Source organism: Solea solea, chromosome 14, assembly GCF_958295425.1.
Source record: "Solea solea chromosome 14, fSolSol10.1, whole genome shotgun sequence".
Lineage (NCBI taxonomy): Eukaryota > Metazoa > Chordata > Actinopteri > Pleuronectiformes > Soleidae > Solea > Solea solea.
This window is the reverse complement of record NC_081147.1, coordinates 14,611,193-14,635,048: the sequence shown is the minus strand read 5'-3', so window position 1 is coordinate 14,635,048 and position 23,856 is coordinate 14,611,193. Positions and strand designations below refer to the sequence as shown.

General features: G+C 40.3%; 2 protein-coding genes across 3 annotated transcripts; both read right to left on the bottom strand.

Moving 5' to 3' along the window:
• Positions 1 to 211: 211 nt before the first annotated feature.
• Positions 212 to 4,562, bottom strand: LOC131472119 (cell adhesion molecule DSCAM-like). The gene is made up of 14 exons (XM_058648988.1): positions 4,369 to 4,562; positions 3,938 to 4,276; positions 3,602 to 3,730; positions 3,361 to 3,528; positions 3,196 to 3,266; positions 2,861 to 3,101; positions 2,669 to 2,755; positions 2,493 to 2,567; positions 2,149 to 2,277; positions 1,866 to 2,024; positions 1,588 to 1,640; positions 1,347 to 1,449; positions 1,048 to 1,078; positions 212 to 940 (listed from the first exon to the last, which is right to left on the bottom strand). The coding sequence occupies exons 1-14, from the start codon at positions 4,427 to 4,429 to the stop codon at positions 883 to 885; spliced, it is 1,704 nt and encodes a 567-aa protein (XP_058504971.1). The 5' UTR covers positions 4,430 to 4,562; the 3' UTR covers positions 212 to 882.
• Positions 4,563 to 8,959: 4,397 nt separating this feature from the next.
• Positions 8,960 to 21,959, bottom strand: LOC131472663 (T-cell immunoglobulin and mucin domain-containing protein 4-like). Of its 2 annotated transcripts, none has more exons than XM_058650052.1 (6): positions 21,664 to 21,959; positions 10,669 to 11,010; positions 10,407 to 10,559; positions 10,193 to 10,260; positions 9,863 to 9,956; positions 8,960 to 9,731 (listed from the first exon to the last, which is right to left on the bottom strand). In XM_058650052.1, coding segments are annotated over exons 1-6 (735 nt in total). In that variant the 5' UTR covers positions 21,665 to 21,959; the 3' UTR covers positions 8,960 to 9,654. The 2 variants fall into 2 exon arrangements, with proteins under 2 accessions (XP_058506035.1, XP_058506034.1); XM_058650051.1 differs by lacking the exon at positions 21,664 to 21,959 and adding an exon at positions 11,169 to 11,465.
• Positions 21,960 to 23,856: the final 1,897 nt, after the last annotated feature.

The following is a 23,856-nucleotide window of genomic DNA, read 5'->3' as shown; positions in this document are numbered from 1 at the left end:
GGTATTGCTGAACCTTGTTTGAAAAAAAAGAAAAAAAGGGTTCACAGTAATGTCACATTCCTCTCTGCTTTCAGTACTTTGTCAAGTGACAGTTTTAATCACAATTGTTTTGACAAGTGAAACTTAGATAAAGTATTCCGAACGGTTATGCGATTACTCAGGTGATGTTTAAATGTGTATAACATTTGTTAATAATGAACATAGCAAATAATGGAATATAAGGATTTATTGAAAGTCATTTTTCATTACATTTCATTGGATATTAATCTTAACAGTTCATTCATGGAGAAAAAAAAAAAGAGTCAATCTGCTGCATGTTTGTGGTTTGGTGTTGCGATATTTCCACTTGTTGATGGTTTTAAATAATGTGACCTCAGTCAGCCAACCTAAGTTAATATGTCATGTTAACGTTCGAACATGAATAAAAGAAAATAAAATGAATAAAGAAACACGGTGGAAGCTTATTAACAAAAAGGAATGATTTCCCCTCACAAATAAAGTCACACAAAAATAAAACAAGCATTACAGCATACAACATATTAATGACATCCCCTTGGAATCAACTAGTTAAGTGTGGAATCTGTCCTGCAGAACAGCCGGTGCATTTGCTCAATAATTAAGACAAAGACGTGACAATTAGGATTGAAAAGTAAACACCACAATCACATTAAACAAAGTTTAGTCTAGCTCCATGTATAATGTTAGAACTAATTATATCCATCTCTGGTTTTGATGGTAACAGTTGAGCCTCAGCATGTCACTGTGATAGGCTCATTAAGTTCCTCCAGGGGGAAGTTTCAAACTTAATATAATTCATTCACCAATAACAAACCCTCTTACGGTAAATCACAAAATTCAATCACACTGCAGAGTAACTGAGTGTTACAGCTCTTGCAGTGACTCAGAGCCTCTGATTCGTATTGCTCCGTTGGTCACCCACCTACAGATGAGGGGGGAAAAAGAGGCACTTACATTTAAATATGATAAAAGTGACTAAATGACCCAAATCATAAATAATACATTTAAAACATAGTGCAGCTTACTCACATGCTCAGGCTGCCTTGTTTCCGTTTGATCCCTGTGTACACAAAGTGTCACAATCAAATGGAGCAATTTTGTAGCCACAGAGTAAAATTTGCAGTTTCAAAAGTAGGTTCAGTTCAGTTTAATCCACTGTGGATTAGAGTTAAATTGAACTCTTTTAGTATTAGTATTAAAATGGACTATTTGTGCATTACATTTACACCAAAAGAGTTACATTTAACACTATTCCAAAGGGTATATTTAAGTGTTACTTTAACACTGTAAAATGTACTGTGAGAAGTAACATATTCACGCATACTCACGTCGAAGTTGCCATGTCGTCACTATGACAACAATCAACACGACTAGGACCAGTGGCATCACAATGGCAGCGAGGTGACTGTTATGACTCTCCCCAACAGCCGCCTGGTGAGAATTCAAACACAGTTTTTAAGTTCACCTGTGTTCACGTTGCATTGGAGTGTGTTTGCCACTAGATGGAGACATGCGTATACTTGATGCCACTATCGAAAAGTGTTGTAAGTCCATTGGTTTCCAACTTACAGCAGCTCGGGTGTCACTTGGCGTCGTAAAAACAACATCGACCCTCTGCTGACCTGTCAAAGCAAAAGCGAAGCAGAGGAAGTTTTGAGGAAGTGTAGCCTTTCAGATGAATGTAATAAATCCAACTACGGATACAAGAGAAAATGTATTATTTTGTCTCCTGCATATGAATAAAGACCATGACTTCCAGTCTGGAAAACTTGCCTGTTGATATTGAACGACAGCTTTGTGATAACAATAGTTAACAGTTTAGGGAAAAAGATAAAGAGCTTCTTCACCTGCTTCTCCAGCAGTGATGGTGAGGACATTGCTGGCTTCACTGGTGCCTTGACTGTTCATGGCAAACATGCAGATTATGTAAGTGGAGTTATGCATCTCTATTAGTGTGGCCTCTGTCTGGTTGGGACTGAAGTCTATCCTCGTGTAATCCCATGGTGCTGTGGGGAAAGAAGTGGTAAAGGGGTGAAACTTGCCCAAAGGATTAAAAATAAATGTAAGTTCAGTTTCCACACTCAGATTATTAATGTACTGTGGCAACACATGCTGTTGAATTTAACTTACCATCCAATGCTTTATACTTCAACAAAAAGCGTGTAATGGGGCTGCCACCTTGAGAACCAGGAGTCCAAGAAAGGGTTATTGTATTCCCTCTGACCGCCTTTAACTTAACTACTGGAGGATCTGGGTGCACTAGAAGAAAACATGACAGAAATGTTAATTAAAGAAGAACATTATAGGTTTAATCCCGTCTCTAAGAGTCACTGGGAAAATGTGAGAATGATACCATGTGCAGACAAGTCCGCGAGTTCAGAATAATGTGTCCAAAACAGCAGTCGTGTCATATTAGTTTCGATTTCCGATAAAATGCCTCACATCAAAATAGAATTAACATCAGTTCAACATACCTGACATGATACTTGTTGTACTCTGTGTCCAGACTGTGGAGGCAGTGGAAGACTCCACTGTTGTGGTTGTGTAAGCTTGGGGAGAATTAAAACAATCTGTCATCACAAAGAACACATGACCTTATATGCATCATATGTATGTACCTTCACGACTAACTCAATAACACGCACTCTACCTGCAGGGGAACTTGATATGTCTTGTCTGCGCTTCGTGGCAGCTGTGGAAGGTGACTCAACACTTGCGACTTTAGTAGTTGTGTGAACTTGAAACAGAATAATAACTTGTTATTAAACTGGTAATGATGTTGTAATTGAATTCATATTTTAACCTTCTTTTGTCTTTTTATCTTATATTTCCTAGGTTTTACCCTCATCCATGGTGGAGCAGAGCAGATCAGTTGATGTTGGTCCAAATCCTGCATTTGTTTTGGCTTGAATAACCACTCTGTACTTGGTAGACGGCTCCAAGTCAGTCAGTACAGTGCTCTCCCGTGTGGCTGTCACACTTCTGTACAGCCAGCTGTTTGGCTGCTTGTCTGCCGGGTCGTATTCTCTGTAGAGAATTTTGTAACCACGCAACACACCGTTTCTGAGCTCAGGCCTCGGAGGCTGTTCAAAGAAAAAAAACACACTCTCTTTATTTCACTAAACACAGTTTGTTCAAAACTGACAACAAGTTTCAATTTCCAAATAGTCACTTCACCTTCCAAGTTACTATGATCATGCGAGAGCTGAGAGCCTTCAGGTAAATATCCAAGGGTGGACCCTCGGGTGCTGCAGGGAAAACAGATTTTAAAGTAGTTATCTATCAAAAAAAAGTTAAAAGTTAAAGTTAAAAACACTAACAGAATGAATACTAACGGCCCACCTGCTTCTTTTGTTGTGATTGTGAGGACATTGCTGGATGCACTCATGCCCACACTGTTGGCGGCAAACATACAGAGGTTGTAGGCCATGGCCGGACGCAAATCGAATATCGTCACTTGAATCACTTCAGGATTGGTGATTTCAGTCGACAGTGCACTATTCCAGGATTCTGTGCAGAAGAAGAACAAGAGATAACATCCATGTTTACTCCTCTATTTCCTCTTAGGTTTTCATGAGCTTACCTTGTTTGTTTTTGATATTAACCCGGTAGGATGTGATGGGCCTGCCGCCGTCAAACGCTGAAGTCCACCGAACAGTGACAGATCTCTCTCTCACCTCTCTTGTCTCCACCTTCAGGGGATTCGGGGGAGCTAAAGAGGAAGGAAAAGCATGCAGTGATAGAGTACAGCGCTGCAAAAATCAACAGATTAATGAAGTGACAGCAAACTATTTTACAATCGATTGCTTGCCTGAGGTACTTTTTTTTTTAATGTCTTAAATGTGTGACATTGCAGGAAAAATGAAATGTGAAGGAGAGTCAGTGCTATTCACCAGGGGACCAGCCCTGTTGGTCTCACCTGCCACTACAGTGAGCATCAGCTGGTGTTTGTGATCATTGAACCAGCCCGGTATTTCCACACGGCAGCCGTACATGCCTGAGTCGCTCTCTACAAGCTGCGTGATGGTCAGCGATACGTCTCCCTCGTCAAGATTACCACTGAGCAGGTAGCGGTCCGACAGTTTGCTGGACACTGTTGTCCCATCAGACCTGATGACTTCACTGGCACAGCCACGGCTGGGGATGGCTCCTCGGCCCCAGCACACCGAGAGCTTACCGTACGTCTGAACATCATAGTTGCATATCAAAGTAACATCTGTTCCCACTGTGGCTATGATGGCCTCTGAAGACACACAACCTGAAGAGGTGGAAAGTCTCATTGTTACATTAAATACACACATTTTGACATGCCATCATTTGATCATGTTTCAGTGGACATTCAAATCTTACCTAAGAGGAGGCAAAGAAGACTGCAACACAGAGAAAGGCGTCCGCCGCGCAAAGTGATCATTTTACAAACCAGAATCGATCCCTTCACCTGCTGAACGACACTAAACCAAACCGCAGCGGTTTCAGCTTTGAAATCTTTCCAAATCACATGGTGTCGTCGTCGATTTGCTCACACAAACAGTTTCTGCTGGGAGAAGAGGAGTTTCGAAAGCGACTGTTTCCTATTTTGTGGTTTTAGTTCCTTAACCTAGAAATTGCACCTTGTTTCATTTTGATGATGAGGCGGAATCAAGGTCATCAACACTGTCTTCACTACTCTCCTGTTGTTTGCTCTCTTTTACGTGATGAAAGTTGTAGCCATTCAAGTTTATAATGTGTCCCCTGGTTGTAGGAGCATTGCAGAGCATGCAGGAGTAAAATGAGTAAAAAACAACTCAATAGTGATTTAATTGGAATTATGAAAAGTAACTCTGATCTGAATATGAAGCGAAGCAAATTGCATTTTCTGTCATGTGTGCACAAACTCAACATGGATTCTGATTCATTTCACATCCTCACAGTTAATGAAAGTTTACTTGGGGGACATGGAATGTTTGCATGTTTCTCAGACTGCTGAGTAAACATTTAGTAACTTAGTAGTTTAGTGACCCAGCACAGGACTTCCTCTTTAATCACTCCCAAATGTAGTACCGCAAAATAAAACGTTGGTTGTATCGATATTTTTAAAAAAAAAATAGTTTTTTGATTGATGTTTTAGTTTTTGTCTTAACAATAATCCCTAAACCCTAGATTGAGTAAAAAAAAGAAGTAAAAATCCATATGTAGTTTAGTGTTTACTTTATTTTGCTTTCATGTCATTCACATAATGATGTCAATATTTGGATTTGTTTCCCACATCATTCAATAACATTTCTGTAATAAGAAGTCACATTTTACACACTGTGTAAAATGTGTGTAAAACATTACACAGTGTGTAAAATGTGCACAAGATGCCTTCACCTTTAAATGCACCCATCAATAAGAATAATAAAAACAAAATCTGTCATGAGAGTTCACATGTTCACAAACAGGAACTGGAAGAGAAAGACAGAGCAACTTCCTTTGAATTAAATGTGAGAAATTTCTGTTCAATTATGTTCATGTTTGAAAAAAGGGGATGAGCGGTGGGTGGTGTCAAAGTATGCTAAGTGTATTATGTGAAGTATTCAGGGCTTTTGTGTGTCTGCTTGGGGTCAATGGACACATTTAATCTGCAATCTGAGAAGAGCTGGTCTCTGTAAGCTGCTTCTCCTGAGTATTTGTTTGTTTTGATTGCTTTTCTATAAAGTCAAGTCAAATATCAGAGTTTAAAGAAGCTAAGGTCCTGTTAGCATAACTGTTAGCAAAGATGGCGGACACCGTTTACATTCTGGGCATGAGGTCCCGTCCCCATACAAGTGGGTCTAAAACGTGTGAAATTAGCGTTGCAGTTTCAAGCCTCGGACCAAGTGTCACTGGTGGAGTAACAAATAAAAGAAAGAAGATATTTCTTTTTATTTTTAAACTGAGGTTGCGAAGCACACTTCGTCATAAATACCAGCCCTATTCTAGTAATACAAACTAGGTTTTGGGCTCCATGAGGACTACTGGTCCTGACAAGGTCAGTGTTTATGCCAAAAAAAAAATTACTAAAAAGGTAACACACACACACATCTCAAAATACACATAAGAGTAATAAGTATTATAATCCCTTTTAGTTATATAGCGCTTTTCTCAGAGTCACTTAAAGCACAAGAATGAATAGGATCCCAGTAGTGAATGAGAAAAGAATGAAGACATACAAATACAAATACATTCAAATCATGAAACATTAAACACACTTTTAAAAAGGTGAGTTTTAAAGAGTGATTTGAATAACCAGAGGCCAGAACACTCATCATAGGTTTGGGTAGTGAGTCTAAAGGCCAGATGGTGTGTAGGGGTGGAGCAGATCTGAAGGTGAGGAGGAGGACTCTGAACTGTGAGATGGGAAGCCAGTGCAGGTTCTGGAGGACAGAGGTGATTGGATTTGTGTGTGTGTGTGTGGGAGTGCGTGTAAGTAGGCATGCGGCGGAGTTCTGGATACGTTTGTTGAGGAGCTTTGCTGGTGAACTGTAGAGGCTGCTGTTCTTGCAGAGGTCGAATCAGGAAGTGATGAATGTGTGGATGAGTGACAGTGATGGCCAGAGGTGGGCACTATTTCTGAAGTGGAAGAAGGTGGATTTGGTGATGTTTCAAACGTGCAGTGGCTGTCAAAGATGATTCAGAGGCTGCAGGTTTGTGGTGAGGAGGTCAAGGTGGCCAGATTTAGTCAGAGATCCAGGTAGATTAAAAGATTTATTGTAGTTGAGTTGGGAGCAAGTTTACTTGCTTCCAAGGCTATTTCTGAGAGGCAGTTAGTGAGGGTGGAGTGGGCTGTGGGGGTATTGGATTTAGTTGTGATGTAGATCTGGATATCATCACCACAGGACATGGCGGTGAATGATGTTGCCGGTGGGGAAGACGTCAAGAATGAAGAGAAGAGGACCAAGTATAAGAACCTGGAAAGGAGAGATATAATCTTAATCAGGAGAGAGCAGAGACAGTGATGTTGAGGGAGGATTTCAGATGGGAGGGAAGGATGTAGTGAGGTGTCCAGAGTCAGAGGACAGGAGGAGGTCATTCGTAATTTTGCTGGTGCTGTGAGTCATGGAATGTTTCAGACAGATCATAGGTGGAGAGGTGGGCTTTGATGTTGGCAGCAGCAGCAGCACATTCCAGGATTTCTGACAGAAAGGGGGAGGTTGGGGATGGGCCGGAAGTTTTTTTTGAGGAAGGGTGTGACAGCAGCCAGTTTCAGTGAATGGGGTCAGATCCAGAACTGAGGGAGGAGCTGATGATGATGATGATGATGATGATTTGCGTAATGAGAAACAAGATAGCTGTGAGACAGTGTTCGGTGAGGTTGGATGGCAGGATGTCCAGGATGCAGGTGGAGGTTTTCAGAAGTGCTGCGAGCTCCATGAGGGAAATAGGTGAGAGGAGGGGAGGAAGGAGGGGAGGCAGGAGGAAAGTGTAGTATTGTAGTGAAACTTCATGCTTTCATTTTCAGCAGACTAGATTATTCTAACGGTGTCTTCACAGGTCTTAACCCAAAAATCAATCAGGCAGCTGCAGCTGGTCCAGATTGCTGCTGCCAGAGTCCTGGCTAATACCAGGAAACTGGACCACATCACACCAGTCCTCTGATCACTACACTGGCTTCCTGTGAGTCAAAGGATACATTTCAAAAATCTTAGTCTTGGTCTACAAAGCACTGAATGGTCTTGGACCAAAATACATCCTAGACTTCTTGGTTCCCTATGAAGCATCCATAGCTCTAAGATCATGAGGAACAGGTTTACTGTGTGTTTCCCATGTGCAGAACCAAAGTGAAGCAGTATTCAGAACCCTGCTCCTCACCTGTGGAACAAACTCATTTAAATCAGGCCTGAAAACAGTATTAATTACTGCAGCTTTTTTTTAAATTCTTAAATAATCATTTTAGTTACCAATTTATTTTTGTCTTTTAAATGCACTTTGCATTCAGCAAATCACACTTAAATCTCAGAGGATGTTAATGACTATTTTCATTTGAATGTCTTGCTTTTATTCTAATTCATGTCAATTCAGCGTCTAGCTTTTACTTTGATTAATGTCATTTTAATGTCTCGCTTTTATTCTGTGATTTTCTTAATGTACTGCGATGCCCGTGTAAAGCACTTTGAGTCGCCCTGTGTGAGAACAGTGCTATACAAATAAACTTGCCCTGTAAGAGACCAGATCAGAGAGGGGAGGTGAGGGGAGGGAAGGGAAGGTTGACTTATGTACAACTAAAACATTAAGAATTCTCGCCAGAATTGATCATGCGAGAGGAGCTGAAAAGGGAAGTGTTGAAACACTGCCTCTAGTTTGCAACCGACGAAACAGAGTTATAAATAAATACACACATACAGGCTGAAATATTAAATAAAGTGAAAAACACATAGGAATTAATATTCAAACTAAAAAGATAGGAACTGAATTAACTGTGACTTTTTCTGTGGAATTGCTTTCTTGTGCTCCTCTATTCAACTCATGGCTAAGAGGAAAGGAATTGGGCTTACAACCAGAGGGTCAGCAGTTCAAATCCTGGGATTTGTCAAGAGCTGCCCCTGAGCGAGGTACCCAATCCCCACTGCTCCTGGCACTACTGGTGTGTAAAGAAAAAAGGATGGGTTAAGTGCAGAGGTCAAATTCAATATCACTAATTTGGTGCAAAAATAACTCATTTAAATTATTTTCCTGTTTCAGTGTTTGCGTCAGCAAGATAAATATCATGTTTACCAAAAACTTACTTACAATATCTGGGCATGGCATCTTCAGTGAACAGTTTAAAATCTGAAGTTGAAATTAACTTAAATATTTACACATCCAGTGTAACTTTGATTTCAACCCATTCATAGACTTGCTATGAACCTGATAAATGCAGGTAGAGGGAGTACAACGTCATTTTTATTGAGGTACTTTTTAAAATAAAAAACATTTGAATGAAAATGAAATGGAAAACATTCGATTAGGTATCAATCGGTTGACGTTCTTTGGATTTTAATGTTATTGTTTGAGAAAAGATGTCATCGCCATGACTTCTTAAGTTTCCATTGCTACAAACATTCATAGAAAATAATACACACACACACACACACACAAAAATTCAGAAACCCAGAGAAGTGGTTCTGTTTATAAACAAACCAGCTTCATTACATCATTATAAACCTGGCAGCATAAGCAGTTTTTTCATCTTTTCATCACATGAATGAGATAAGCTACACAGTTTCCTTCCATACTCTGATTACCACATATTTACCCAATCAACATTGAACTATTGATGGGTATTTTCTCTGTCACATAATTGACTTTCCCCCAAAGAAACATCTCCTTTAATATTCTGCAAGTCTAAGCCCAGAAGGTGGCAATGTTTTTCCTTCTCTGTGAAGCATAGACAGACACAAAAGAGAAGCTAATTCATTGATTTGCGGGGTATATATACACTCAGTCTTTAGTGCAACCCGAGAGAACAATGCGACTGCGATCCACTTCGCCTTGGCATTACACAAACATCATCTAAGTTATTCACAGAGAACGGTTCAAAAGGTTTCTCTGTGGCACTGAGGAGATGAAAGTGGGGGCACGTGGGGACTAGACGCTACCCGACAATCACCTGTTAAACCCCCTTAATTTGTGTAACACTGAACATCACTCATACACAGCTTAGATACTTTCATAAATGTTTTCCGCAGCTGAAGTGTTGAGACGTTGAAGTTTGGCCACCGGGTGAAAACTTCTCCCTGTTGAGAAGAAATGCAAACAGTCTCAGACTAAAGGAGGAAGGTCTGCACTCGCAGTGATGTTATGTAGACACCCACCTTAAATGTGTCGCATTAATCTGAATGACCTATGAGTCACATTCAACACTTACGAAAAATAAAGGCGAGGATTATGATGATGGTTGAGAAGAAAATAGCTCCCATCCTGGCAACGTTCCCCACTTCCAGGGAGGCTTTGAATTTCTCCTGTAATATAAATTCACATGGGACCGTTTCAGATATAATTGACACACGATATATGTGGCATAAACACACAATGCATTGAGGAAATGACTGCATGCGGTGCTCTATGTTCTCAGTTCCATTTTAGTCTTCAATAAAAACAGATTTGTATCATATAATTGGGATAAGGTGAGGTGTGACTCACAAAAAGGTATCATCACGTTAGTAAAAGGAACACTAATATAGTAATAATACAAAACCTGAGTGTGTCCAACAACGGCCGCTGTTGCATCACCAACATTCACAGGAGCAGATGTTGTCTCCATTTCTGTTGGGGGTTAATACCATCAGTCACTTTTGCAGTGCATTTTAGGTTTTATCCCTGAATACATAACAGTGCCAATGACGCACAAAACATTTAAATTTGCAAACACCTCCCACTTTTTTTAACAAGTTTAATTTATTTATTCACACCTGATTGCTCGTCATGTCTCACAGCAGTGGTAGGTGTCCAGTCCTGGGTAACAGGTGTCCAGTCCTGGGTAACAGGTGTCCAGTCCTGGGTAACAGGTGTCCAGTCCTGGGTAACAGGTGTCCAGTCCTGGGTAACAGGTTGTTCCACAGAAGCTAAATAAATGAATGGATAAATAAAAAAAAACATCATGAAGCTTATCTGATAAGTGGCACAAACAGGACGATCAATTTACCCGGAAATGAGGGCCAGCATGAGAATCACCTTCCACCATGACCAGGAGTGTGTTGAATTTGTAGTCATTGAACCACCCTGGGATATGGACCCTGCAGCCATACACTCCACCGTCGCTCCACTGAGCGTTGAGGATGGTCAGGGATACGTCTCCATCTGTCAAACTGCCCTGCAGCTGGTACCTGGACGACCGTCTGGACCGTATGGCCCCGTCCTCGGAGGTGAGGACAGTGTCGGCGCATTTGAACCTGGGCAGCTTCCCTCGTCCCCAGCAGAAACTTACAACGCCATGAGTGCGGGAGTCATACCTACAGGGCAGTGTGACGTTGTGCCCAGTGAGGCCAATAACATCATCCAAGGATTCTGGGGACACTGCAGGAGAGCAACAATGGGTCAAACGGGATGATATGAAGCAGAAGGCAATTGGAATTGTGAAACGTGTTGCCCACCACAGCACCCACACACAGATTTACCCACACAACTGCACAACAAATACCAGAGAACAAAAAAGGACAAAAATATTGACCTACCTTGGGTAAGAATAGGCAAGAGAAAGAAACAAAGACCACGCATCATGTGTCGATGCTATTGTATAACGATCTCCCGAACTAAGGAAGAAATGAATTCTTCTTTCTTCCCACTCTCGTCGAGGACGGTTTCATGTTCTTAAGTTTCGACTGCACACGCAAAATCAGGAAGGAAATGACTGCAGGCTTTGTGCACATTTATGTCTGTAGGTCCTCTGATGTTTTGTGAGCGCACTGAGATAAGGATCCGTCTCATGAGCTCTGATAAACTAAAGATGACACACATCATTTCTATACAGTATTTGTATTATTCTTTGGCATTTGAATTTATTTTAACTGCTCACAGAAAAAAAAAAGCTCCCCAAATTGCAGTTTTCCACTGGGCACATTAAACTTTTTTATTTTTTTTTTTATCATCACCTGGAATCACACCAACAGTGATGCAGTGACAACAGTGCAAGCACGTGGGAGGATTTTGTTATTTATGCTGTGACTTAGAAAAGTCCACCACATGTCGATGATGGCATCTCTTTTATTTCTTATTTGTTTCTTATTATTTGACCATTTCTATATACTCAGATAATAGTAATTTTACCATTATTTCCTTGTTTATACATTTGGAAAATGTGCAACATAGTGCTAATTTATTTAAGTATCTACGTCTTAAATCAGCACACTGTGAAACATCTATGAAAACTAAATTAAAGTTCTGGTGAGTCACATTTAGGAGATTTTATTGATTTATTTAATACACTACTACTGTATAATCGGTTCGAAATATACATCGTGTGTAACCTTAGAAGAAACCTTTCATGATTGCTTTAGGTAAGGAAATCAGAGTGGTACGATCTAAAGCAAAAGTCTCAGCACTGAAGATGGTTTGCAGGGTGACGTTTGCCAATGTCTGGCCAAACCAGGACCAACCAGAAAAAGAGAAGTGATACCAACAAGATCAGTCTGTGTCATTTTTAGAAGTTGTGAAGGAGGTTTGTTTTTGCTGACTGGTCAGCTTTATTTCTTAAAAACCCTGAGCCAAAGCACAACCAGGCTGAGTGTAAGGTTATCCCCATGAAATGTAACATAAAGAGGGTAAGTAATAGTAGTAAAGTTTATTTTTAAACACAGATCTACACATATAACTATGTGATCTCAAAGACGCTCAGCCCTATAAACTCAGGTCTTTCAAGTGGCAACCAGGTCATGTTAAAATAGGGCTCAACATGGATGACTGCCATCCTGTATGCAACAAGAAAATGTGACAAGTCCAATCCACCTGAGAACAACGAGACAGAGCAAGTACAGTCAGCCACACAGGGTACACTGTCAGTGCCTAGAGTGGTTAGTTTGTCACTTACTTTCCACTCAATGGCTATGACGAGGTCATTTAGCGAGGTCAGCAATTAGTCGCACATCTGGTTTTTTTTGTCAGTCAAGGCAAAGGGTCGCAACTTCCAGTCATTGTCAATAAACTGTGCCGTGACCCGCAGGTAACTTTTGTTGTATCGATGGTTCCGTCGCTCAGCTTCTTAAAATGAAACCATCCGCCCAACAATCCCCTCACCTCTCTCCATCATCTTCAGCTACTATCCCCGTCTCTCTTACAGCATCTGACTGACTGCAGGCAAGTGACCGTTTCACGCGCATAATTCCCGGCTTTCATGTCGGAGGTCAGCGCACACCAGAAGTAAACAAACGTGCGTGAAATTATCATATCGCGGTTTAATCTCGGCTGCATCAATCGTGATTAACGTGGTCACTTTGACAGCCCTAAAAATAAGTGATGAATGGTGGGCGCACGAACGCAGTACAGCGCATACTGTATATCCGTGTCATTCTTTGTCAATGTGAGGTTTCCTAAAGTGATCCATCACAACAGGAGGACGACAGAAAATAATGATTTACAATTTTGCTGACTCTGGCGCGTCCACGGTAACATTCGGGGCAAACACTGCGAGTGTTCAAACAGCGCCTCTGTCCATCAGCTGACCTTTATTCACTGAATGTGCTGAACTAATGGGATTGGAAACCATCAGGCGGAGAAAACATGCAACAGCAGCATTGTTGAAGATGCCTCTGTCATCTCATGCCCACTTTACACATTAAAGACATACTGTAGTGCACGCTACACTGGTTGTACAAGGACAAAAGCATGTGCCGTATAGAAGACCTGTGTTACATATTATTAGGTAAATATTATGACTTTCTACAATGGAGAGTGACAATTTGGACTGAAAAATATTTGTAAAGTGCTGCAAACTTTAACACCACAGTATTTATTCATTCATTCATTCATTCATTCATTCATTCAACACCTGATGTCCTTCTGATAACCTTGTGGCTACAGTGTTGAACAAATATCCTGGTTTGACAGCTTTTTTGTGACCGCAGACGACCTCTGGGGACGGCTTGTTGTTTTTTTTCCCCTCCTCCTTGACATTATTCTCGGTTAGATAAAGTGAAAAGACCACAATGATTATTACCAGGCGCCTATGAAGTGAATACTACAACTACAGGGCTAACGTTTGCAGTCATCACTGTGACACTGTGCCGATTTACAACTCAATCATTTTAGGGTGGGGTTATAGTTAAAGAATTAGTCAACAAAACATCCAGGTGTAAGAAAAGAGGACATTATTTCTCTATCATTTCCAACTAAAAAACATTTTTTAGTGAGGATGATGTTAACCTTTAGTATTAAAGAGCCATTTTTGTCCCTTCTCCACCCAATTCAATGTAATCTGGAGCCCCAAAACACGTATAAAGTTATATATCGTATATAGATAAACTACAGGGGTGTCAAACATACGGCCCACAGCCAGAACCGGCCCATCCCAGGGTCCAATCCAGCCCAAAGAATGAATTTGGGAATTTAATAATATGATATACTCTTCAGTTCCAGATAACTTCTGGTATGTAAGTTGTTATGCACATGTGTAAATGGTAAACTTAAGCATAATATTGTAGGAATTGCACTCATTGCTCTCCGGTTGTTCCTCGTATGTTTTGTAAAAAGATACTTCATTAAATGTAAAACAAAATGTTGTTTATAGGTTATTATGCTATTATTTTACTGCTCCGGTTTGAAAAATGAATTATTATATACTATCTATATCTATATATAAAAAAAAGAGTTTGTTGCATTTATGAAGTCTAAAAAGTAGAAAAAGAAAACCGTTTTCACATTTCATTACTGTTTTTACGTCTCTGTACCGATAAATATTGAAAAATGACATGCATGAGAAAAAACTGCTGGCATAACTATGTGGATCCAAAGATTGACAGGACTCTTAATGTGTACTTATGACTTCATTTAAGTGCTAATAATGTCTCTCCTCATTTTATTTTAGCGGACTAAAATATTAAACCGCTTTCATTTATCACCTTGATCAAGTGTTCACTTTGACGCCATGGTTCCCAAACTATGATTTTTGCAAACAACTGTTACCCAGTTGACTAGAGTTAAAGATAAGGAAGGCAGTCTCCAACCCAAAACATTACCATTAAAGTCAAATCAAAACCATAACTGTTTTACAGGCAATGATTAATTATGTCATCTGTGTCATTTCTGGGGTTGAACAAACAACGCTTTTCACATATAATTTGGCGTTGAATTTGGAGACTTGTTGGCCGTCGTTGATCCACATGCACACAGCAACAACTGTGATCTGTAACCATGGTGCTTCTGACGTCCTCTCCTGACACCATCACGCGTCAGACTTTGTGTCCAGCACGACCCGCACTCTCTCTCATATTCACTGAATCAACATCATTTTGGCAACTGGACAGAACATGTTGTGTAATGCGTCAAAATGAGTATTCCCACCATCGCTTGAATCACACCGTAAATTAATTAGGGTGAACAGATTTTAAATTAAAGCTCGACAAGGCCTGCCAACTTGTGAATTATTGATCTGCAGTAACCCAATAAAGTAAGTAGAAATCCAGCATTAAAATCTCTCAAGGTTTTAATTGATCCATGTAATTAGTGATGTTTTGTTTTTTTGGAAAGAATTAACATATTGGTGAGAATAAATAATGTAAATAGGTAGGTTTCTTTGTCTACTCTGAGTCAGTTTCTTTCTTTCTTTCAATCTATTTATTCCTTGTTTCCTATGAAAAAAAAAAGGCACATGCCCTAATCAGTAAGCACATGTCCGTGTGTGCACAGTTTTAAATTTATAGCCACCAGTCTCGGCGACTGTGGAGCCCCAGCCCTTTTCCCACTTCTTAATTCCCACCGTTGTCCCTCCTGGGAGTGGGTCTCCATGTCTCCCTCTTCTCTCCTATTAATATCCCACCAGGGAGAGCACAGCTCGTGGGGAGTTTGGGAGCGGAAACGCCTCTGAGTACTCCTGGAAGACACAGAGCTGGATGAGGGCAATGAGACGACAAAGGGACCGAGATGAAGGAGAATGAGGAGAGAACAGTGATAATAATGTGTAAAAGAGAGCATACGTGGGGGAGGAAATATGCATGAGTTACAACGAGGGAGAAACTGGACAAGAGATGTGGTTTGCATAGAAATACACCTTACACTCACTTGTACAGTTGCCCGATCGCTTTTCAGTCAAGTAATTATTCATAGAATCTTGCAGAATCAAGCATGTTGGAACACTTCCATGAGTCCCGTCACAGTCGATGCTACATCATTATGAAAGACGCAAAAGTCGCATGATTGTTTTCCCACCAAACGTCGTGTCTGTGGATTAGTAACTTCCCACTTGGCAGTGTTCATGGTCCATCGTTGCTGCACACTTCACAGCTGTCTAAAAAGCAGGCATGAAAAAGGTGGGATGCTGACACTGAGTGTCCATGCCCACGCAGAGTGAGGAAGAGAGGCACTGCACCATATGAAGATGCTGAGCCAACAGAGTTCTCATGACTTCAGTCTTCTTGGGTGCAATAGAAGGGGAAAAATGTGCAAACATAAACATGCTCTTAAAGGAAAGATGATTAGGGATGTACAGAAGAGAAGAAGCTCTTCTGACCCGGGGCTGATCCAGATCCAACTCTTTCTCTCCGCTGGGAAACAAAGTCCTCTTTTCATTTCTCACATGGCCTGGCCACCCCAGGACTGGGAGATGCTGAGAAAACCTTGCCAGGACATGAGCAGAAGACCAGTATGGGAAATATTATCCCCTGGTGGAAGTCGTCTCAACGCTTGTACTTTTCAGTTTTTACAGGTTAGGGAGAGCTGACGCAATTGTAGACTACATGATAATGTGCTCCACAACACAACTTAACCCATTCAAGTCAACAAACACAGATGTCCAGCGAGTAAGCTGGACAAGCAGGTTAGAAGTTGCAGTCGTGGTGTTGGATAAACCCCTGCAGCTTTGCCCCTGCGGAGTGTTTTTTCCTGTCGGCACATCCGAGCAGACGGAGTCTGACTCAGCCACGATAGTTTGCATCAGCTCAAGGCCACGAGTCCTCATCTCTAAACACAGCAAGAGTCAAGGTTCATGAGAACATTTGTGATCTATCCGAGTGCAACTTGTTCACAAACTGACTCACGAATGCGTGCTGTTGGGTTTCTTTTCTCCTGGTAACTGAACAAGGGTCACAACACGAAGAGTCCTACATTCAAGTCTGATGCCTGGTGCTGTTATTAAGTGGAAAAACAAGAAAATCACTGCAGCGGTTTGTATGACCCTGTGTAACCCTGACAGAAAATAACAACCTCCTTACAAAGTCATTCAAAGAACCTGCCCTCTTGTCCTCACTGCCGTTGTCTGTGAGCAACACTGATGTAAAGCTGATAACAGAACAAAGAGGAAGAACAAGCCAAAATGTAAGTTTTCTACTTTTCAGCTGCAGTGGGAGATACATTTTAATTAATGCTCATTAAATGAATTTATTCATATACTATAATTATAAACTTTCTGACACACGCTGCTGTCGGTCGCCTGTGTTGAGCTTTGCTTTGAGTCAATTTGACTCGTGTGATGATTTCAGTGCAACTCCTTCCAAGTTAGAAAATATGGATAAAGAGCTACTGCAAATACACGCCGGGCACATAAACCAGCAGGGTCAAAAGGTCAGATCCAGCCTCATTCAAGAAGGTATTCGAACGGAAAGTGACGTTTTTTGCAGTTATGTTAGAGCATGTGCATCTCGCAGTGATTCAAAATGCCACAGAGGCATTGCCAATGTTTAATGTTATGCCACGTCTCACTTTACAGCCGGCGTTCCTGCTGTGATGGAGACAGGGTCAAAGAAGGAATCTGCACTTGGACAAATTTACTTACTCAAGGCATTTGAGGAATTTTCACACACATGCTCATGTCTACTTCCTTAAGTCATCTTGTCTACAGAGAACATCATCCATCTTCAGACAAGGATCCCTGTGTATTGGATTCATATGGGGAACCGCAACAAAGACAGGAAGGAAACTCAGTGGACACAATGGTGAGCAGGAGTGGGGGCACCAGGTCAAATGGAAATAAAAACGTACCTGAGAGGGCAAATGTGGCATTCCACGGATTAAAGGACTGTTTTGATATAAAGAAATGTATTTGAATCACATAAAAAGGTCCAGCATGTAACATTTAAGGTGGTTTAGCAGCAGAAATATTACATAAGACACCGTACACTGCCCACAAGTATGTATTTATAAGTGTATGACTGCTTTACAATAAAATACACTTGGTTTGTTTTGCCTTAGAATCACCCTTTCATGTGTACTGTGGCCTAGCTTTATGGAGGCTGTCATGTTGCATTGCCAAAATACACATTTTGCATTTTGAAGAAGAAGATTACCATGCAAACAAAGAAGAACAACATCCTTTCTGGTATGCAAAGGCCATCATATCACTGATGCTACTAGGAAAGGGAAGGTCAAGTCCCCCCTTTGTTATAACCTGCAGCCTTCACATTAGATGTTATTAAATCTTACACACTGGAACGTCTTCACCAATAGTATTTCATGTACCAATTCATTTGGGAGACAAAATGTCACTATTGGGAGGACAGAGGATCACAACATGGAATCAAGAAAAACAAGTGGTCAGACTGTCAAGCTTCCTTTTCCTTTCCTTTTTTAAAAATTCTCCACTCTGTCGCAGTTATGTAAGCCACTTATTTTCAAGTGTAAACATAAATGAACATGTCAAAAAGAGAAGTCCATTAAATTGATGTATTGCGATACAAAACTGTGTGTGGCTACAGAAAGAGGTACTGTGCGTCAGATAGAGAGCACAGAGCTCTAATGTACACTTATTTCAACTTATTTTACAAATTCTAATTCTGAGGAGCTTCTTATGGCTAAGTTAAGGTTATGTTTAAGGTAAGGGGTGATGATGCTTTGTTTAGGCTGTCCAAATGAATGGAAATGCTTTATCAATGCAGAGTCCCTAGAAGAATAGCTGCACAAACCTTTGTGTGTGTGTGTATTTCCCACCATGCACAGATGGTTCATAAAGTAGCATTTGCTCTTGGCAGAAAGACGAGTTTTAAATCACTTTGTTTCACTTCATATATTTTTAGAACTATTTTACATCTCGTGAGGAGATGCAGAGGCGTTTCTATATATATATATATATATATATATATATATATATATATATATATATATATATATATATATATATATATATATATATACATACACACACATATACATATACACACATACACACACATACATATATATTTGGACATTTTTCTATGAAAGACATTTTTTTGAAAATGACTTTACATGGTAATGTTTTTATTATTTACATTAAAAATAGCTTACCAAGCTATTTCAAATTTTGCATGTAGATGTAAAATAGTTCTAAAAATATATGAAGTGATACAAAGTGATTTAAAACTCGTCCTTCTGCCAAGAGCAAAGGCTACTTTATGAACCATCTGTGCATGGTGGGAAATACACACACACACACAAAGGTTTGTGCAGCTATTCTTCTTAGGACTCTGCATTGATAAAGCATTTCCATTCATTTGGACAGCCTAAACAAAGCATCACCCCTTACCTTAAACATAACCTTAACTTAGCCATAAAAACCTCCTCAGAATTAGGTTTTGGTCTCCATGAGGACTGCTGGTCCTGAAAAGTTGAGCATTTATACCAAAAAAGGCCCTAAAGAGGTGACAAGCACAAAAGCACAAGCACACACACACACACACACACACACACACACACACACTTGGTGGTCAATCAGCCTGGACCGAGACATGAATAACCAACCAGAGAAATTACTGCCAGGCTATGCAATCGAGCTTTCATCGCCACTGCATTGTGCTGCACTCTGTAGAATGGATAAAAACACGGAGACAATTCTTTATACTCCCACTGCAATCTCCTTGGAGACACTGTAGCTACAACTGTGCAGCTCGCTTGGCCAGGAGTCTGGAAGGCCGGCCTGAGTTTCTCACAGACGCTTGTGGCATTTCAATTAGGCAAAGAAAAATACTTCCACTGTAGACACACTGACAACTCAGTTTCAGCTCAGGAGTTTCCTGCTGCAGACAGGGAAAGTGGCATTTCTTTTAATCGACACAAATGTTAGGATCTAAAGCGGAGAGAAAATATTACATAATATCGTTATAACCATGAATGAAGAAAAATTTAAAATCCTGTCTAACATACAGTCCTTGTGGTTGAGTTTTTTAATGTGCCACAATGGGGACTTACTATATTAGGGCTGCAACCAACAATTCTTTTCATAGTCAATTAACCTGTCGATTATTTTCTCGATGAATCCAGTAATCGTTTGGTGCATAAAGTGTCATAAACTGAAAAATGTTGAAAATAACGACGTTTTATTTTATCCGCAAACCATAATGATTCAGATTTAATGATTTCTTTGTCATACGGAGCAAATAAACGTGAAAATATGGACATTTAAGAAGCTGAAGAAAAATCAAAACTTCTTTTAATTCTTTAAAAAACACTCAAACAGATGAATGAATGATTATCAAAATAGTTGACGATTGATTAAGTAACAGTTTCAGCCCTAAATCCCAATTGTTTTGGTCAAGATAATAATGACATTTATATATCCTCCTATGCCTACTGCTGATAATGTGACACACCTGCTCAGCTCACATGAAGATACGTAAAGAGGCATCTGGCGCAGCCGTATCCCAGTAGTTCTACAAATACACATACGAGTACACGAGGGTAGAATCGGAGCAGATACTAACATAATATGTCAACACTAGACTTTGCCATGTTTTTTCACCTCCTTCCTCATAGTGGACCTTTGCTCCCAGACAGCGAGTGAATGGGAGATGATTTTCTATGAACAATCCATTGTGTTGTTGTTAACTGTGGCTGAGGTCTGTGGATTTCAAAAGAGTGGTCGGTTGTACCGAGAGGCTACAGTTAGTCCTGTCATCAATAGAGCCTATAAATATGGATCATATGGTACGTGATGTGTTTTTCACTGCAGTTCTGGCTTTGGAGGAAAAGACTATGATTAAAAGCTTATCCAAAATAGACCTCGTCATCACGGCTATTGAGTTTTTGACAGATTTGCTACCAGAAGGCTTGATAAGGTGAGGAAAAAAAAAAAGGGCAATTATTTTTATTTTTTTCATCTTTCCTCCGATACTGTGGTGAAAAATTATGCAACCCTAAACAATAGTTCAGTAAATAAACCATGTAGGGAAATGGGGTGTTTGTTGAGAGTGAACGCAGCACAACGTATACCTTATTTTCAGCAGAAAAACCTAAGTGTCCGGTGCCTGCAATTATTTATGTCAGAGACATGCAGTTGGTTTAAGTGAAACGCTTTATTTGAACGGGAATGTTTTGATCATGATTCCTTTATAGGTGGCTAAAAGACTTACATTTGCAGAAGTTGAACCGAGGTGTCCCCATGTCTCTTTGTTGACAACAAACTCACAGAAGATCATCTGATACCAGAGAAGTGTCTAATCTGTGAAGTGCTGGTAAAACCACAGCTAAATCTGATTAAGTGTTGTTTGTGGTCTGAGTTGGTGTTCCAAGTAGCAGTTGATATAGTTGTGTAATATTGACTTTTATTCATTCATTCAACTGTCCACAATACAATTATTTAAAACATGCTCATATGTTATACGACTTCTTCACGTCGTCGTCCAACTCGTTATTATGTGACCTGCGATTTCACTTTGTTATAGATAATTATGAGTGTTTGCACAACAAGAAAGCGGACTCACACCGTTCACAGATACATGGAGGCAACTAACACAGGAAGTGCCACACATTAACAAGAATTCAGACACCTAGTTGCTTCCACATTCAAAAATGTGTTGCATACTATATGCCATAAAAGCAAAAAGTGTTTGTATTAAGGTTTAATACAGTTGCTGTAGGCCATGAATCAAAATAGGCCATAAATCAAAACTCTATTCATGCTGCTGCAACAATGAATACAATTTCAACCACTAGAAAAAGCAAGTTATGTTATAATGAGTGGTGGCTATGCACATTCAATGAATGTATGGGCACTGATGCTGCACACCTCACTGCATTTTGGGAAATGACGATATTTTTAAAAGTTGGACTTACTTTTATTGCCGACAAGCCATCATTTCTGAAGCTGATACAGTCCGACTGTGATAAGGTAATGCTGCAAATCTATGGCCCTCTTGCTCTCAAGCAGAACGCAACAGGACTTGAATATGACGGATGATTTACTGAGACGGCCAGGCCTGGGAACAGCCCCACTGAACACTCTGCGAGTCTGAGAGGAAGAAGCAAAGTGGGAGAAAAGAACAAATGCATTTTGTCTGCATTATTTCCTGTAATGACAGTAATTAGAAACAGTGAGAAGATAACAGCTCGGCTCCCAAATGGCAGACTGGCACTTTTTAAACCCAGTGTGTGTGTGTGTGTTATGCAGGACCAAAGTAATTGCACTGAAGTGTTAAAGACTTTGGGTACAATGTGAGATATATCAGACACAGAAAACAGAAAAAAAGATTTGACAACTGTTTACAGGGGAAGGTCTACGAGACAGTAGTGAGGCCTGCTATGATATATGGCTTGAGGGCACCATCTACAAGACGGGAGGCCGAGCTGGAGGTGGCAGAGCTGAAGACGTGGAGATTTCCGTTGAGAGTGACCAGGGTGGACAAGATTAGAAATGAGCATATTCGAGGGACAACAAAGGATATTGAAGATGGAGCTGCCGGGCAAGAGGAAAAGAAGAAGAACACAGAGAAGGTTCTGGGATGTTGTGAAGGAGGACATAAGGACACAAAGGACAGGGCAGATGATCCACCATGGCAACATGGCATAAAATCTGTAGATGGGACCAGGTTTTCTTATAACATACAACAACAACAACATCATTTTCCCATATATTAGCTTTATTAGCTTCCTCTAAAATTATACTTGGGCTTTTCTGACCATCATTCTTCAGTGTAATGGATGTGTATACATATATTAGCTCAGTGTTTCCCAACCCTGGTCCTGAGGGGAACACTGCATTAGTCATTTTAAGATTTAACTACAACCTTCAATGTGTAGGTCTTCTGGTTTTCAATGACAAATACAGAGCACTGCCACCTACAGGTAAGAAAAGTCTTTTACTCTCAGAATGTATATGCGGGATGCTTGTTGGCTAAACTCAGTGTGGTTTTGTTTCCCCAACACATGCCAACCAAGGCAACATTGCAGTTGGTTGTTGCTCCCTGGCGCTGATGTATTTGCAGGCGTCACTGTGTTACTTATGGTTTAGTAAATTTGCATAAAGCTAAGCTTTAAATTTGGAGGACGCAATGCCAACTTTGGAGCCACTTAAACATTATTCCCTGGGCTTTCAGCCACATGACACCATCTTCATCAGCGAATAGGTTTTTGCTGGACCCGAGGAGCCAGGGTTGAAGGATGATGTCATGACAGCTCCTCAGCATAACATGGCTAATTCCACGCGACAGTTGGTGGCAGCCTGACAAGGCTGCATTGCTACGTCAAACTAAATATAATTGTGCTTTATACATGCACTAATTCAGTGAGCCACATGAACAGGATGTTTACATATTTATATCCCTGAAAAAAAAAAGAAAACACCTACTCTTCACAGAATTAGGAAGTGCAAGTACAACGCCGGCACTCACTGTTAATATAAATGATCACTATGGATTACAGCAGACGTTTCAAATGGACTGAGACAGCAGTGGGAAGGGAAAAAAAATAATCTGTTTATTAATTGCCAAAAATCTAGAGACGAATTCCTGCTCAATATATTTCCGGAGATAAATTCCAAATATAAACCTCTCGAGGGAAAGACAATCACACGCATGCAAGTACTGTCGACATCTCCTCCTTTTGTGGAGCAACATGACGACCACAACATGAGGACACTGACCGATTTGTTATGTTTTGTTTTTTTGACCGAGTCTCGTAGTTTGTTTACTGGATTGCGGACACGAAACACACATTCCAGCGTAACAAATGGGGGGGGCTAGAGCATGTTCTGTGAGGAATGAACACTGCTCCAACTTCCTTATCTCAGATGTTATGACAACAAAAACGTCAAAGAAATGCCAACACACAGCAATCATCTCTGTGCTCTAAGTGTTAGTTTATATTGACCACAATGAAAATTGCAGTAAGATAATGTGTTTTATTAGGACCGTTTCAAATGGGAGTAATGGAAAAATATCATCAAGATATTTCCTAAAACATTGTCAAGGTAGCAGTAGTACAGCCAGAGATTTAGAAGCAACATATACCTTATAATAGTACCAAAAGTAG